General features: G+C 41.5%; 1 protein-coding gene across 7 annotated transcripts in view; it reads right to left on the bottom strand.

Annotated features, from left to right (window-relative positions):
- Positions 1–12,310, bottom strand: part of PKHD1 (PKHD1 ciliary IPT domain containing fibrocystin/polyductin) — a 429,461-nt gene that overhangs the window by 357,329 nt on the left and 59,822 nt on the right. For all 7 annotated transcript variants that reach the window (XM_043450734.1, XM_043450737.1, XM_043450739.1 and 4 more), the window contains exons 30-33: positions 10,299–10,494; positions 9,537–9,604; positions 5,631–7,226; positions 3,077–3,220 (exon numbers count right to left, since the gene is read on the bottom strand). In XM_043450734.1, the coding sequence (XP_043306669.1) occupies positions 3,077–3,220; positions 5,631–7,226; positions 9,537–9,604; positions 10,299–10,494 (2,004 nt within the window). The remainder of the gene's footprint in view (positions 1–3,076; positions 3,221–5,630; positions 7,227–9,536; positions 9,605–10,298; positions 10,495–12,310) is intronic.

Below are 12,310 nucleotides of genomic sequence, written 5' to 3'. Positions count from 1 at the left end.
GCTCCTCTGACCATGAGATTCCCCAGTCAAGAATTCTGGAGTGGGTTGCCATGCCCTCTGCCAGGGGATCTTCCCGATCCAGGGATTGAACACAGGTCTCCTGCCATCTCCTGCATCACAGGCGGATTCTTTACTGCTGAGCCACTGGAGAAGCCCAAAAGTAAAGATGAATGACCCCAAAGCAGAAAAAGGACTTTTTTAAAAGCTTCACCTTTAAAAAAAACTTTATTGAAGTATAGTTGATTTACAATACTACATTAATTTCAAGGATACAGCATAGTGAATTCCATATTTCTACAGAGTCTCAGAAGAGAAATACCAAAATGTTTACTGATACAGCAGTTCCCAAGGTTGTGCATTTCTAACAGACTCCCAAGTGCTGCTACTCTTGCTGCCCCAGTAATAATACATTTTTTTCAATAATCCTTCCATAATAATATAATTCTCGATAATAATATCATTGAGAAGCATTGTGTTAGAAGAACTGAAATTACTCAGCTTTCCCAAAGGCTTCCAACTGATTAAGGTGAATAAAATAGAGTGGGGAGCATTAGGGAAAAGGACAGATTTCTCTGGAAAGAGTAACTGTGAAACACTTGAGGGGGTTACTGCTGTGAAACTGCCCGCTAAAAAAATCTTTTAAAGTATAACAGATTCTTAACTAACTTGATTCTATACAGTCCTTTCTGAAGGTAGGGGAATTATTAGTAGTTTTTAGCAATTTCTGAGATACATCCCTCTGACAATTTGATGTCCATTATAGACCTACTTCTTGGGGGAAAAAATACATAATCATAGTCTCAAAATATTTTATTCAATTTCAGAGATTCATAGAATTCCCAACTTCCATCTTGGATCTTAAGTAAGAAGCCAATGGAGTAGGATTTCACAAGTTCCTCCCCATCTTTAGACATCTTTTAAAAGACTTATTTTTTAATGAAAAAGGAAAAGTCAAATTATCTATTTCCCTGGAATAAATGAGCAGCCCTTGCGCAATCAATGAGTGTTTGCTGACACCTAGTGGTAAGAGTAAGAGTCACAGCTTCTCACTCATTTTTCTCTTAAAAATCAAGAAATTTTGAAAAGTCTTTTTATAAATTTAACCAAATCTCATTAAATATAATAATTTATTTTATTCTCCTCCTATGAGTTATGAAACTCCCAATAAAACACAGCTTTTCTAACCCTGACCTCATGGTTTTTAAGTTCGTACTTCTGGTTGAAACTGGTTGTCTTGAAACAATAGCAAGAGGTTGGCTGATTTAAACAGTGTATATGTGAAAGCCGCACCTTCCCCCACAAAAAAAAAAAAAAACTGTAGCAGCATTTCTTAAATATTAGGACCTAGAAATGGTTGATTTTATGTTTCCCTGGTGACTCGGAGGGTAAAGAATACTCCAGCAATGTAGGAGACCCAAGTTTGATCCCTGGTTCGGGAAGATCCCCTGGAGAAGGCAGTGGTTACCCACTCCAGTATTCTTGTCTGGTGAATCCCATAGACAGAGGACACTAGCAGGCTACAGTCCATGGGGTCGCAATGAGTGGAACACATCTGAGCAACTAACATTTTATGTTTCCACCATTTCCCAATTCCCTTATTAATTCTTTCATCAGACATTGATTTTGCACATCCCCTAAGCCAGAACAGCTCTATGCATAGGAGTGAGAGCAGAGAAACAGATATATTAACTTAAATTTTCTACCATATCCTAAATTTCCTACTGCAGAATCTTAAGTAGAATACTCCTCTCGTCTATAATGTTCTGCTTATATACCTGATGATAATAAGACCCTCAGTTTCTGGTATTTTAAACAAGGGTTGTTTCTCCTCCTCTTCCTTTCCCCGCTCCTCTCCTTCCTCCTTCTGGTCTAAGACAATCCAGTGCAAACTGCCAGCACAATAGTATTGTACATCATGGAATTTTGGTCCAAGCTCAGATGAAGTGATGCTTTTATCACTGTAAGTCTTTTACCCACAGCCAAGTTGCTGACACATAAATTAGGAATATAACTTAAAGCATTATACAGAAAACATGAGGGCAAATGGTTTTTAAGTGCACAGGTACAAGATGTATGACTATGCAAACAATATAATCACATGGTTTAGCTGACCCTGTAGTGATAAACGGCAGTTTCATCCCTGAAACCTTTTTCTGAAGCTCAGTGGGCAGTTAGTATGTGTTGTGAGCTTCGTGGGAAAATCAAACCTTGCACTTTGCATTCTAACCCTCGCACCCCACAAAGACACAGCTTCCCATGCCATATTTTACATGATGACTGCAAAGCTTAAAGGGCTTCCCAGGTGGTTCAGGGATAAAGAATCTGTCTGCCAATGCAGGAAAGGCAGGTTCAATCCCTGGGATGGGAAGATCACCTGAAGAAGGAAAGAGCAGCCCATCCTAGTATTCTTTCCTGGAAAATCCCACGGACAGAGGAGCCTGGCGGGCTACAGTCCATTGAGTCACAAAGAATCGGACATGACTTAGCGGCTAAACAGCAACAAACAACTACAACAAAGCTTAAAGCAATGAGAGATCGTGGTTATTTTACTGAGTTACGGCTCAGATAATTATCTGGACTTTACAGAATAAAAGGATAATGTCAACATTGACCCTTTTGCCTATAATAAGATTCAGGACCTGAGCACACTAATGTGCAAGACATTTCCAGCCAGATGATGTAATCCCTTCACTAGTACTTCCAGTAGGCAGACATTTCCAGCAGCCCCACCTCAGGAGACCAAGAGACTATTTTCTCCCTGATGCCTATGCTGCCATTGAAACTAGTATTCACAACTCAGAATCACTTTCCCCATCATCACAGAACTGCTGTCAAGAATATGTGATAAATTTTTTGCTGTTATTAATACGACAAAAAAAGCTATTATGAGTCATCTTAATAGGCGGTCCTCCATACTAACTACCATTTTACATGGGGATCAGAGAAAACTTTTTCCACAGAAACAAACAGAAAAATTGAGTCAATAGAGCATGAATTACCCAAAAAAATGGAGTTAACCAGAGTATGCTAATTTCACACCTACTCTTTATAAAACAAATATGGTGTTTTTACTGACCATCAAGGGGCAGAACCAAGCAGCTGAAGGCAGACACCGTCGCATTAGCCAAGACTTGGCAGGGAGCACCACACACGGCAGCTGAGATGTTCCCGGGAGAAAATCCTGCTCCAAACACATGCACGAGCCTCCCACCTAGGTGGCCTTTAAAGACAAAATGCGGAGTTTACCATCACAGAGGCAAATATTTTTTTTCTCAAAATTCAAGCCCATGCTTTCTCGCTGCCCACCCTTCTTTCCATGCCCACCGGAGTCCACACAATTGGCCTGGGATCCCCGATTTTCTCAGTTTCCTCTCACTAAGCTCTGAGCTCTGAAGCCCACAGCCCTTGTTCTGTCAAACCCCAGTCATACTCAACAACCTATGAAGTGTCATAATTCTTATGTATGAAAATAATGCTTGTTTATAGTTTATAAACTTTTTATACAGGAGAGTACACAATGAAAGTAAAACTTCCGTTACCTACTTATCTCACTCCCTAGAAAAAGACATGTCTAGTTTCTCGTGAATCCTTTAGGAATTTCTAAAGCATATAGACTATTTTACTATAAACTGATCATTCTATACATAGCATTCTATGACTTATTTTTTAATTAGAAATGCAGCATAAATCTCTCTCCAAGTCTATATACATTTTATATATATATATATATAGAGAGAGAGAGAGAGAGAGATCCAGGTTTTCATTTTAATAGACACTTAGAATTCCATTATATGATTAGACCCTAATGTATTGAGCAATTTTCTTGTTGATTAATGAAAGTAAAAGTGAAAGTCACTCAGTCGTGTCCAACTCTTTGTGACCTGATGGACTATACAGTCCATGGAATTCTCCAGTACAGAATACTGTACTGGAGTGGGTAGCCTTTCCCTTCTCCAGGGAATCTTCCCAACCCAGAGATTGAGCCCAGGTCTCCCACATTGCAGGAGGATTCTTTACTAGCTGAGTCACCAAGGAAGCCCAAGAATACTGAAGTGGGTGGCCTATCCCTTTTCCAGGGGATCTTCAAAACCCAGGAATTGAACCTGGGTCTCCTGCATTGCAGGCAGATTCTTTACCAACTGAGCTATCAGGAATAGTTCCATAATATCTCCCCTTTTGCTGCAATTAAAAATGCTGCAATGAACTATACACTTATATGAATAAAAATGATGCAAACTCTTAGACATGGAATTACTAGGTCAACAGAAAAGTAAATTTTTAGTTTGGAAGGATATGGCCAGATTTCTCTCCAAAATAACGTTGCCCTGGTTTACATTCCTATCTGCCATGTAAGAAGTATGCCTATCAAATGGGTAAAGTCAAGACAATATGTTTTGCTTCAGTATGAGAACCAATAAAGGAAAATGCCGGTTGAAATCTCTAGTCCATGCTAAGATTCCAGCTTCTCCCACCTTCATGTGAAGTCTAGGTGGTACTTACACAGCCACCTGACCAAGTTTTTGCCTGGGTACATTCTTACCCCTGCTCTTTTGCCTAAAAATCATGGATTCTTAGAGAGTTGAAAGGAGAACTAGGGAGGAAAAACCAGCCCCAACCTTTTATCAAATAATAATGCTGAGGCTTAAAAAAGTTACCCAGCTAAGATAGTGACAGACTTAGAAACAAGCCCCAATCCCTATATATCTCACCCAGTTGAGGTCGGACACATGTGTTCCAAAAAATTAGATTGGTACTTCATCAGTCTAAGATCCTGTTCCATGACTTCTTCTAAACTTTCTGCATCACAATCACATTTGAACTATCTTAAGTGTGTTTATGTGCTAAGTCACTTCAGTTGTGTCCGACTCTTTACAGCCCCATGGACTGTAACCCACCAGGCTCCTCTGTCCATGGGGTTCTCCAGGCAAGAATACTGGAGTGGGTTGCCATGCCTCCTCCAGGGTATCTTCCCCACCCAGGGATGGAACCCACATCTCTTATGTCTCCTGCATTGGCAGGTGGGTTCTTTACCACTAGCGCCACCTGGGAAGCCCCATCTTAAGTGTAAGAAGACATTAAGGGAACAGAAACCCAAACCTTCGCTGTAAGAAAAGGCAAAGCACACTGCAGTATATCTAAAAAGAGAGAAAGTTCAACCAATGCAGTTATACTGCACAATTGGCCTGTTATTGATGGAGTATGAATTCATCTGTGAAACAGTACAAAATGATAAAAATTAATCATATTTAATACATTTAAAACAATTCAAATTGGCAAATAGGTCTAAAAATAGATGAAAGCATTTATGCTCTACTTAAATGATCAAATTATGAGCTCTTACAAATGGTATTATTTAATTTAAAACACAAATTAAAGCGGGTTAATGCATCAAATTAAAAGACAATCAAACACTTAGAGAATATGCACAATCCCCTCAATTAAAAAAAAAGCTTCATAAATGGAGCATGACAAACTTTTAGGAGGCAGCTGGGACTGTAAGAGGCCAACCGGCTTCTCTCTTCTTCTGTCGTTCAGACTGATGCTGATTTCCTACCTTGTGAGTGAGTGGTGAGAGGAGCTATTAATCCACTTACATAAAGAAAGCTCTCTGCCTCATCTATCTGACTTACCAAAGTTCTCGGTCACTGCTGCAATGGTCACTCTGGAAGTGAACACCAGGACGGACGAGGCCCACCCTCTCATGCGGTCGTAACCTCTGACTTGGTACTCCCCGGCCGGAAGGGATGGGACCACACAGTGGAGAAGGGTATGGTTGCCAGAGACACCCACACAGGGGGACATCCCAACAAAAATGTCTACATTTGTAGCTCCTGAGATCCCGGCTACCGAAAAGGTTAAGACATCATCAGTCTGAGAAACAGAGAGCAATTCGGGAGTGAAGGCACTGCTGTAACCAATGACTCCCATCTTATAGGAAAGTCCATCTACCTCTATGTCCAGGGAAGCAGAGCCATTCCCTGCAGGAACAGCACATTGGATAAGCTCAGAGCTGAGGCTCACTGTCAGGCAGGCCTGCTGGCCAATGTAGACTAACGTGGAGTTCAGTCCCTTCAAGGCTGTGCCCTCCAAGGTCAAGAGGCTTCCACCAAGGAGGCTGAAATTCTTGGGGAAATAATGAAACACTTGAGGCAAAACATGGAAGTGTCTGGAAAAGTTACCAGAACAGGCGTACCCATATCTTGTATGAAAAACAGATAGGTAGTGAGGTCCAGGGGACAAGTCACTTATCCAACACGCCACGTGGCTTCTGTTATGGAAAGTCACAGTGCAAGCAAGACAATCATCCACAAACACCACTGACTCATCAGCCGTGATACCTAACCTCTGACCCTTAATTAGCACTGTGGTCAGAGACCCATTGATGTTTGTGGTCCAAGCATCCACGATAGAAGTTGTCTCTTCACTTAAGAAAAGAGTGCAATTCCCCTGACACGTGCTGGGCAGTCCATTCACCAGGACAGTGACATTCAGGGTGAAGGAACCACCAGGCAAGGGGTCACCCACGGGGGTAATCTGGCAGAGAACTGTCTGGTCCCCGAAACTCAAAATCACACAAGTAAAGGGACCCGAGAGGTCAACCTCCACTGACCTCCTGCTGGAGTGGAGAGCCAAGCCCCTCACTGTGAGAACAGTCCCTCCACAAGTGGACCCGCGTGTTGGGAAAATGGCGGTTATCTGAGGCGTCACCACACACTGCTGGGGCACCGCAGACATGTCAGCAAACCCCATCTGCCTCTGGTGTATTTGGAGAGGATAGAGGCCGGCCTCCAAAGTGTCAAGAGGAAAAGCGCACCCAGCCAGGCTCAAGTTGCTCCCGGGAGATGGGGTCTGGAGATCACAGCTCAAGTTACCCAGAAGGACCACTGAGTCAGAGAGATTCTGTCCCTCCACATAGAGCCTCAGGCTGTGATTCGTGACTTCTCCTCGCGTGGCAGTGACCACTGGTGTTGCTGCCACTTCATACGTGAAGGTGAAGCCCTTCCCCACCAGGCGAGGCGAAGGTTGGTGGGGGAAGGGCTTGCTGCCAGCCCAGACCTCCACAGGGACTGGGGTGCTCAGCGGCAGGGCGGCTGGCGGCGGGGTCTCACACCAGACGTTGGTCTCTGTTGAGTTCACAATGTCACAGGACCGATTGTCCACCAGCACCCAAAGCAAACTTCGGTCCCTGCTGAACCCTCTTCCTGAGATGCTGAGGATGGTTCCACCTGAAGCACAAATATTGAGAAAAAAAACTGAGAAGCTGGTATTGCAGAACTAGGAACTCACAGCAGCTGTGTGAGCCCCAGCACAACTAAGTGAAAGGTGGGGTGTTGGTGAAATTCTCTCACCTCACCCCACCAGTGTTAAATGTATGACCATTTTGGCAGGAGTCAGACGGGCTGAAATTCACATGGCAGTAAAGCAACACATTATTCTATAAGAATGTTCATAAAATTTAAAACAAAATATATTTGCAAGTATATTTATAGATCCTAGACAACTTCAACACTAATGAAAAATCAAATTTCTTGAAGTGCTCTCATCATCTGCTATATTATCATACATGCTATTCTACATTATTCTATATATTACTATGTAGAAAGAGTATAATTCATATATACATATATACAACATATACATTAATAAAAAATCAAATTCTCTAGTCTTCTTATCATCCATTGTATTAACTGCCCTATTATTCCATATTATTCTCTATATTACTACACAGAGTATATGTATATAGTTCTATATATGACCAAACTAGACAGCATATTAAAAAGCAGAGACATTACTTTGTCAACAAAGCTCTGTCTAGTCAAAGCTATGATTTTGTCAGTAGTCATGTATGCATGTGAGAATTGGACCATAAGGAAAGCTGAGCACTGAAGAAATGATGGTTTTGAACTGTGGTGTTAGAGAAGACTCTTGAGAGTCTCTTGGACTGCAAGGAGATCAAACCACTCAATCCTAAAGGAAATCAGTCCTGAATATTCATTGGAAGGACTGATGCTGAAACTAAAGCTCCAATACTTTGGCCACCTGATGCGAAGAACTGACTCACTGGAAAAGACCATGATGCTAGGAAAGATTGAAGGTGGGAGGAGAAGGGGATGACAGAGTATGAGATGGTTGAATGGCATCACCGACTCAATGGACATGAGTTTGAGCAAGCTCTGGCAGTTGGTGATGGACAGGGAAGCCTGGCGTGCTGCAATTCATGGGGTCACAGAGTTGGACACAACTGAGCACCTGAACTGAACTGAACTGATATTCAACTTACACATTGATGAAAAATCAAATTTGTTGAATTCTTCTACTTATCTTCTATATTAGTTTATATAATGTTTCAGTAATCCATATGTTACATAGTCATATGTGTATTTGTATGTGACATATCAAGAGCCACTGAAACATACTTGTGATTTTGCTGCCATAGTCATATTGTCTCACTTTCTGGTTTAGGGCCAATCAAACCCTATCTACAGGACAGGGATGGGAGCCACGTACCCCTTATCATCACCAAATCAGTGGTAATGTAAAGCAGATTTTAAAAGGATTATACTATGTTCAAAAAGGATAATGTACCTACTATAGAACACAGGGAACACTTCAATACTCTGTAATGGCCTACATGGAAAAAGAATCTAAAAAAGAGTGGATATATGTATATATATTCACTTTACTGTATACCTGAGACTAACACAACATTGTAAATCAACTATACTTCAAAAAGAAAATTCTAATGAATTATGTGCTATTTCATACACTGTCACAATGATTATCATATGCAAATATATAGCTTTCATTTTTTTTTCTGAAGATGAATAATTTTCTATACTTCTCTATTTGTCCGGTCCTGACATCTCCCATATTGGCATTTGTGTTTCTTTTTCTTTTAATTAGTGCAGTATAGTTGCTTTATATTGTTGTGTTAGTTTCTGCTGAACAACAAAGTGAATCAGCTATTCGTATAAATACATTCCCTCTCTCATGGACCTCCCTTTCACCCCCTCCTTCCCATCCATCCCCGACTCTGTTTGGTCCTTCATTCACATCCCAGAGCAAGTAAAGACATCAGAGACTCATGTCTCCTCTCCTTGCATAAGCAGTATCGAAATGACTAACTCAGGAAGCTCTTCCCTTGTTTTCTGGGTTTTTTTTTTCAATTGAACTATAGTTGATCTACAATATCATGCTCATTTCTGGTGTACAGCAAAGTGATTTAGTGATATGTACTCAAGATGTGCCACTTTTTAGATATTTCAGCCTCCTTCCATTAAAAAAAAAAAAAGAAAAGGAAACTGGGCACATCTCTTTTTCATAAAAATTCTTTAATTTCCTGAACTCACTGGGCTAAAGAATCCTGAGTTTCACACTCTCCAAAGTACACCACTCAGTTCCCAGGGCAAGGAAAAGTGCCTCTCCCTTCAGCCCCATCTCTGGTCTCACTAGTTAATTAATCCAGGAACAAAATCTGAATATCCAGGGCATAGACTTACAGAATAAATGAAACCAGTCAGGTCAGAGCCACTTACCCACAACGGACCCACAGCAAGGCTGGATGCTAAAGACTTCTGTGATGTACTGGATGTGAAGATCCACCCTACAGAAAATGGGGAGATGGTTATGAAATAACTGAAAGTCAGGAGAAGAGAAAAGAAGGCACAAAACAGCAGAGATGTGTATACTGGAGGAGAAGAAAAGAGAAAAAGGGCTGTGATGCAAAGCACATGAGATCAGCACTGCCCACCAGAGAAAGAGGGAAATGGTGTAGAAGAGAATCTGCGGTGATGTTTTCCTGCACCAACACCAGGTGGGGACATCAGTCTCCCTGAATTTAGCTACTTTCTGGAATGAAGCGAGGGAACTTCCAGAGAAATGCTGAGCAGAGAGACTTCAGGGTGAAGAGGACTGAGAGCAGCTTGTACAGTAATTGATGGCATTTACTCAAAGCCCAGTCTAATTAAAGGTCTTAGTGAAATCAGTCTCTTATTAAGCACAGATTCTTCCTCCTGACATAGAGGTGCCCAACCCACCCCAGCCAAACCAAGAGACATGACATCTCAGCTCCAGAAAGTTCTTTCCCCAACTAGTAAGCCAAAAATTAGACTTGAGAGTGAACTGTCCTGTAGGATCTCTAAGATTTGTTCAAATTTTAGGATTCTCACGAGTTTATCTCTTAACTTAAGAGAAGTTAAAAGAAGAAAAAAATAATGACTTAACTCAAAGCTAGAATTCTTCAACTGAATCATTAAATCATCAGGAGAGCTATAATGAATGGCAGGAGTCCACCTCACCCTTGTGCATGAATGTGGACTCCATTGATGGAGACTGAGATTCCATGGAGCCCGGCAGGCAGCGGGGGGAGCACCACTTCCAGGCCCTGAGGTGTCTGCCTTTGGACCCAAGCCCTGGTGTCCCCGATGCGGACTTCAGCATCCAGATCTGTGTGGTTCACTGGCAGCGCCATTCCAATGGAAAGGATCTCACCTCCTATGTTGAAGAAAATCCATTAGCCCCTGTGAAGTGGATTAATGCTTCAATCACGTATACAATTCTAAAACTATCTTTCTGGATTAAACACGTGGTCAGTACTGTGCATAATACTCTAATCAAGAGTTTTAATGTCAACCTAATTTTTTTTCGTGAAACTTACAACCCTTTTAATGGAGATACAGCCTATAACCTCAAGGGCACAGAAAGCAAAATTGTCAGAATGATTATATTCAAGAAGCACTAGTTCATCTCAGTGTAAAGGCAAATCGAGTAGTTATGATGGTCTTCATAATGAGAAAGTAACACCTCATGACCTCTTTTTTAGCCTCTACTTCTCTGAAGATGAAAATCTAAAACTCTGTCTCCAGTATGCACTGAGCTCCATAGCAATGCTATATATGCATTCAGTCATTCACAGGGAAGCCTGGCATGCTGCAGTCCATGGGGTTGCAAAAAGTCAGATACAACGGAGTGACTGAACAACAACAATTCACAATTATAGAGTCCTTTCACCTATACTATCCCATTTGACCCTCACACTGTCCTGATAACACTATTTGGACAGTTAGCAAAACCAGCATTTTGCTTTTGAGGAAACCAAGGCTCAGAAGTCTAGGTCTCAGAGATGATTAATGGAAATGTGAGGGCCTGAGCCCAGTCTTGTAAATATCTCAGTGCCTTTTTAGTTTATTAGCAACTCTACTAAAATGCCAGGTATACCATGAGCATTCATTGTACATGAATAAAATGAATACACTTCATTTTATCTCAAATATTTCATGAGTATAAATAAGAATATGCCACAGAGGCACAAAATAAGTTAAATATGGCCCCTGCCCTCAAAGAACCTCCAAAGTTAATAAAAATAGGTGTCAAAAAAGACACCTTCAGAACAAGACAAGCCATACAGAGGCAGAAATTAGGCATGGCATTGTTCAAATCAGAGCCACCGTCTGAATATCAAGAAAGGCCGTGTGGGCAAGATGGTGCCTGAAATTCAATTTGAAAGATAAATCCCCATAGGGACTGATAGAGAGTCAAGGATTTACACTTTGATTCTAAAAACTTCAGATTTACCCAAAGCTTTTCCTTTTGTAGCAATTTCTCATTTAATCACTCAGTGACTTGGAGAGAAGGAAAGAGAATGGGGTGACTTCCTGGAAGACCAGGTACATGTGGATACAGGTAAGGATCGTATAGAAAGAGGCCAAGTTAAAGATGGTTCTGTGGCTGAAGATGAAGAAAGCTAACTTCATTTTCTTCCCTGTTCCACATCCTCTTTACTTCTTCCTATCTTCCCAACCTCGTTTCTACTCTCAGGTCTGAAGCCTCAGTTTAGTGAGTATAAAAATTTCAGGGTTGACTGAGAAGTCATGATCACAAGGTGGCCATAGCACAGAACAAGATTTATACAGATGGTGCTTTGACAGGTTCCATAGGTGGGGAAATCTGCCAGCTGGAGACCTTCCAGAAGCATCAGTCAGAGACTGACACCCAGAAGAGGAGACGGGCAAAGAACTCCTAGGGGAGAAAGAGATCAGAGAGGCAGCTTCTATGTCCCTCACATAATGAGTCACTCAGCATCACAGTGGGTAGTTTCTGGGTCAGAGAGCTTTGCAGGGTGGTAATGGCTCTGAGTCCCCCAGGTTGATCTGATCTATGGCTATCAGATGTTAAGCACATTTTTGTAGGGTGTGTAAAGCAGATAGGCTCTAAAAGGTCAAATTCTTTCCAATTCTTTCACACCCAGCTGTTTGAAAGAAAGAAAGAAAGTGAAGTCACTCAGTCGTGTCCGACTTTTCGTCATCCCATG

Source organism: Cervus canadensis, chromosome 28, assembly GCF_019320065.1.
Source record: "Cervus canadensis isolate Bull #8, Minnesota chromosome 28, ASM1932006v1, whole genome shotgun sequence".
Taxonomy (NCBI): domain Eukaryota; kingdom Metazoa; phylum Chordata; class Mammalia; order Artiodactyla; family Cervidae; genus Cervus; species Cervus canadensis.
This window is presented reverse-complemented; position numbering and strand designations above follow the sequence as displayed.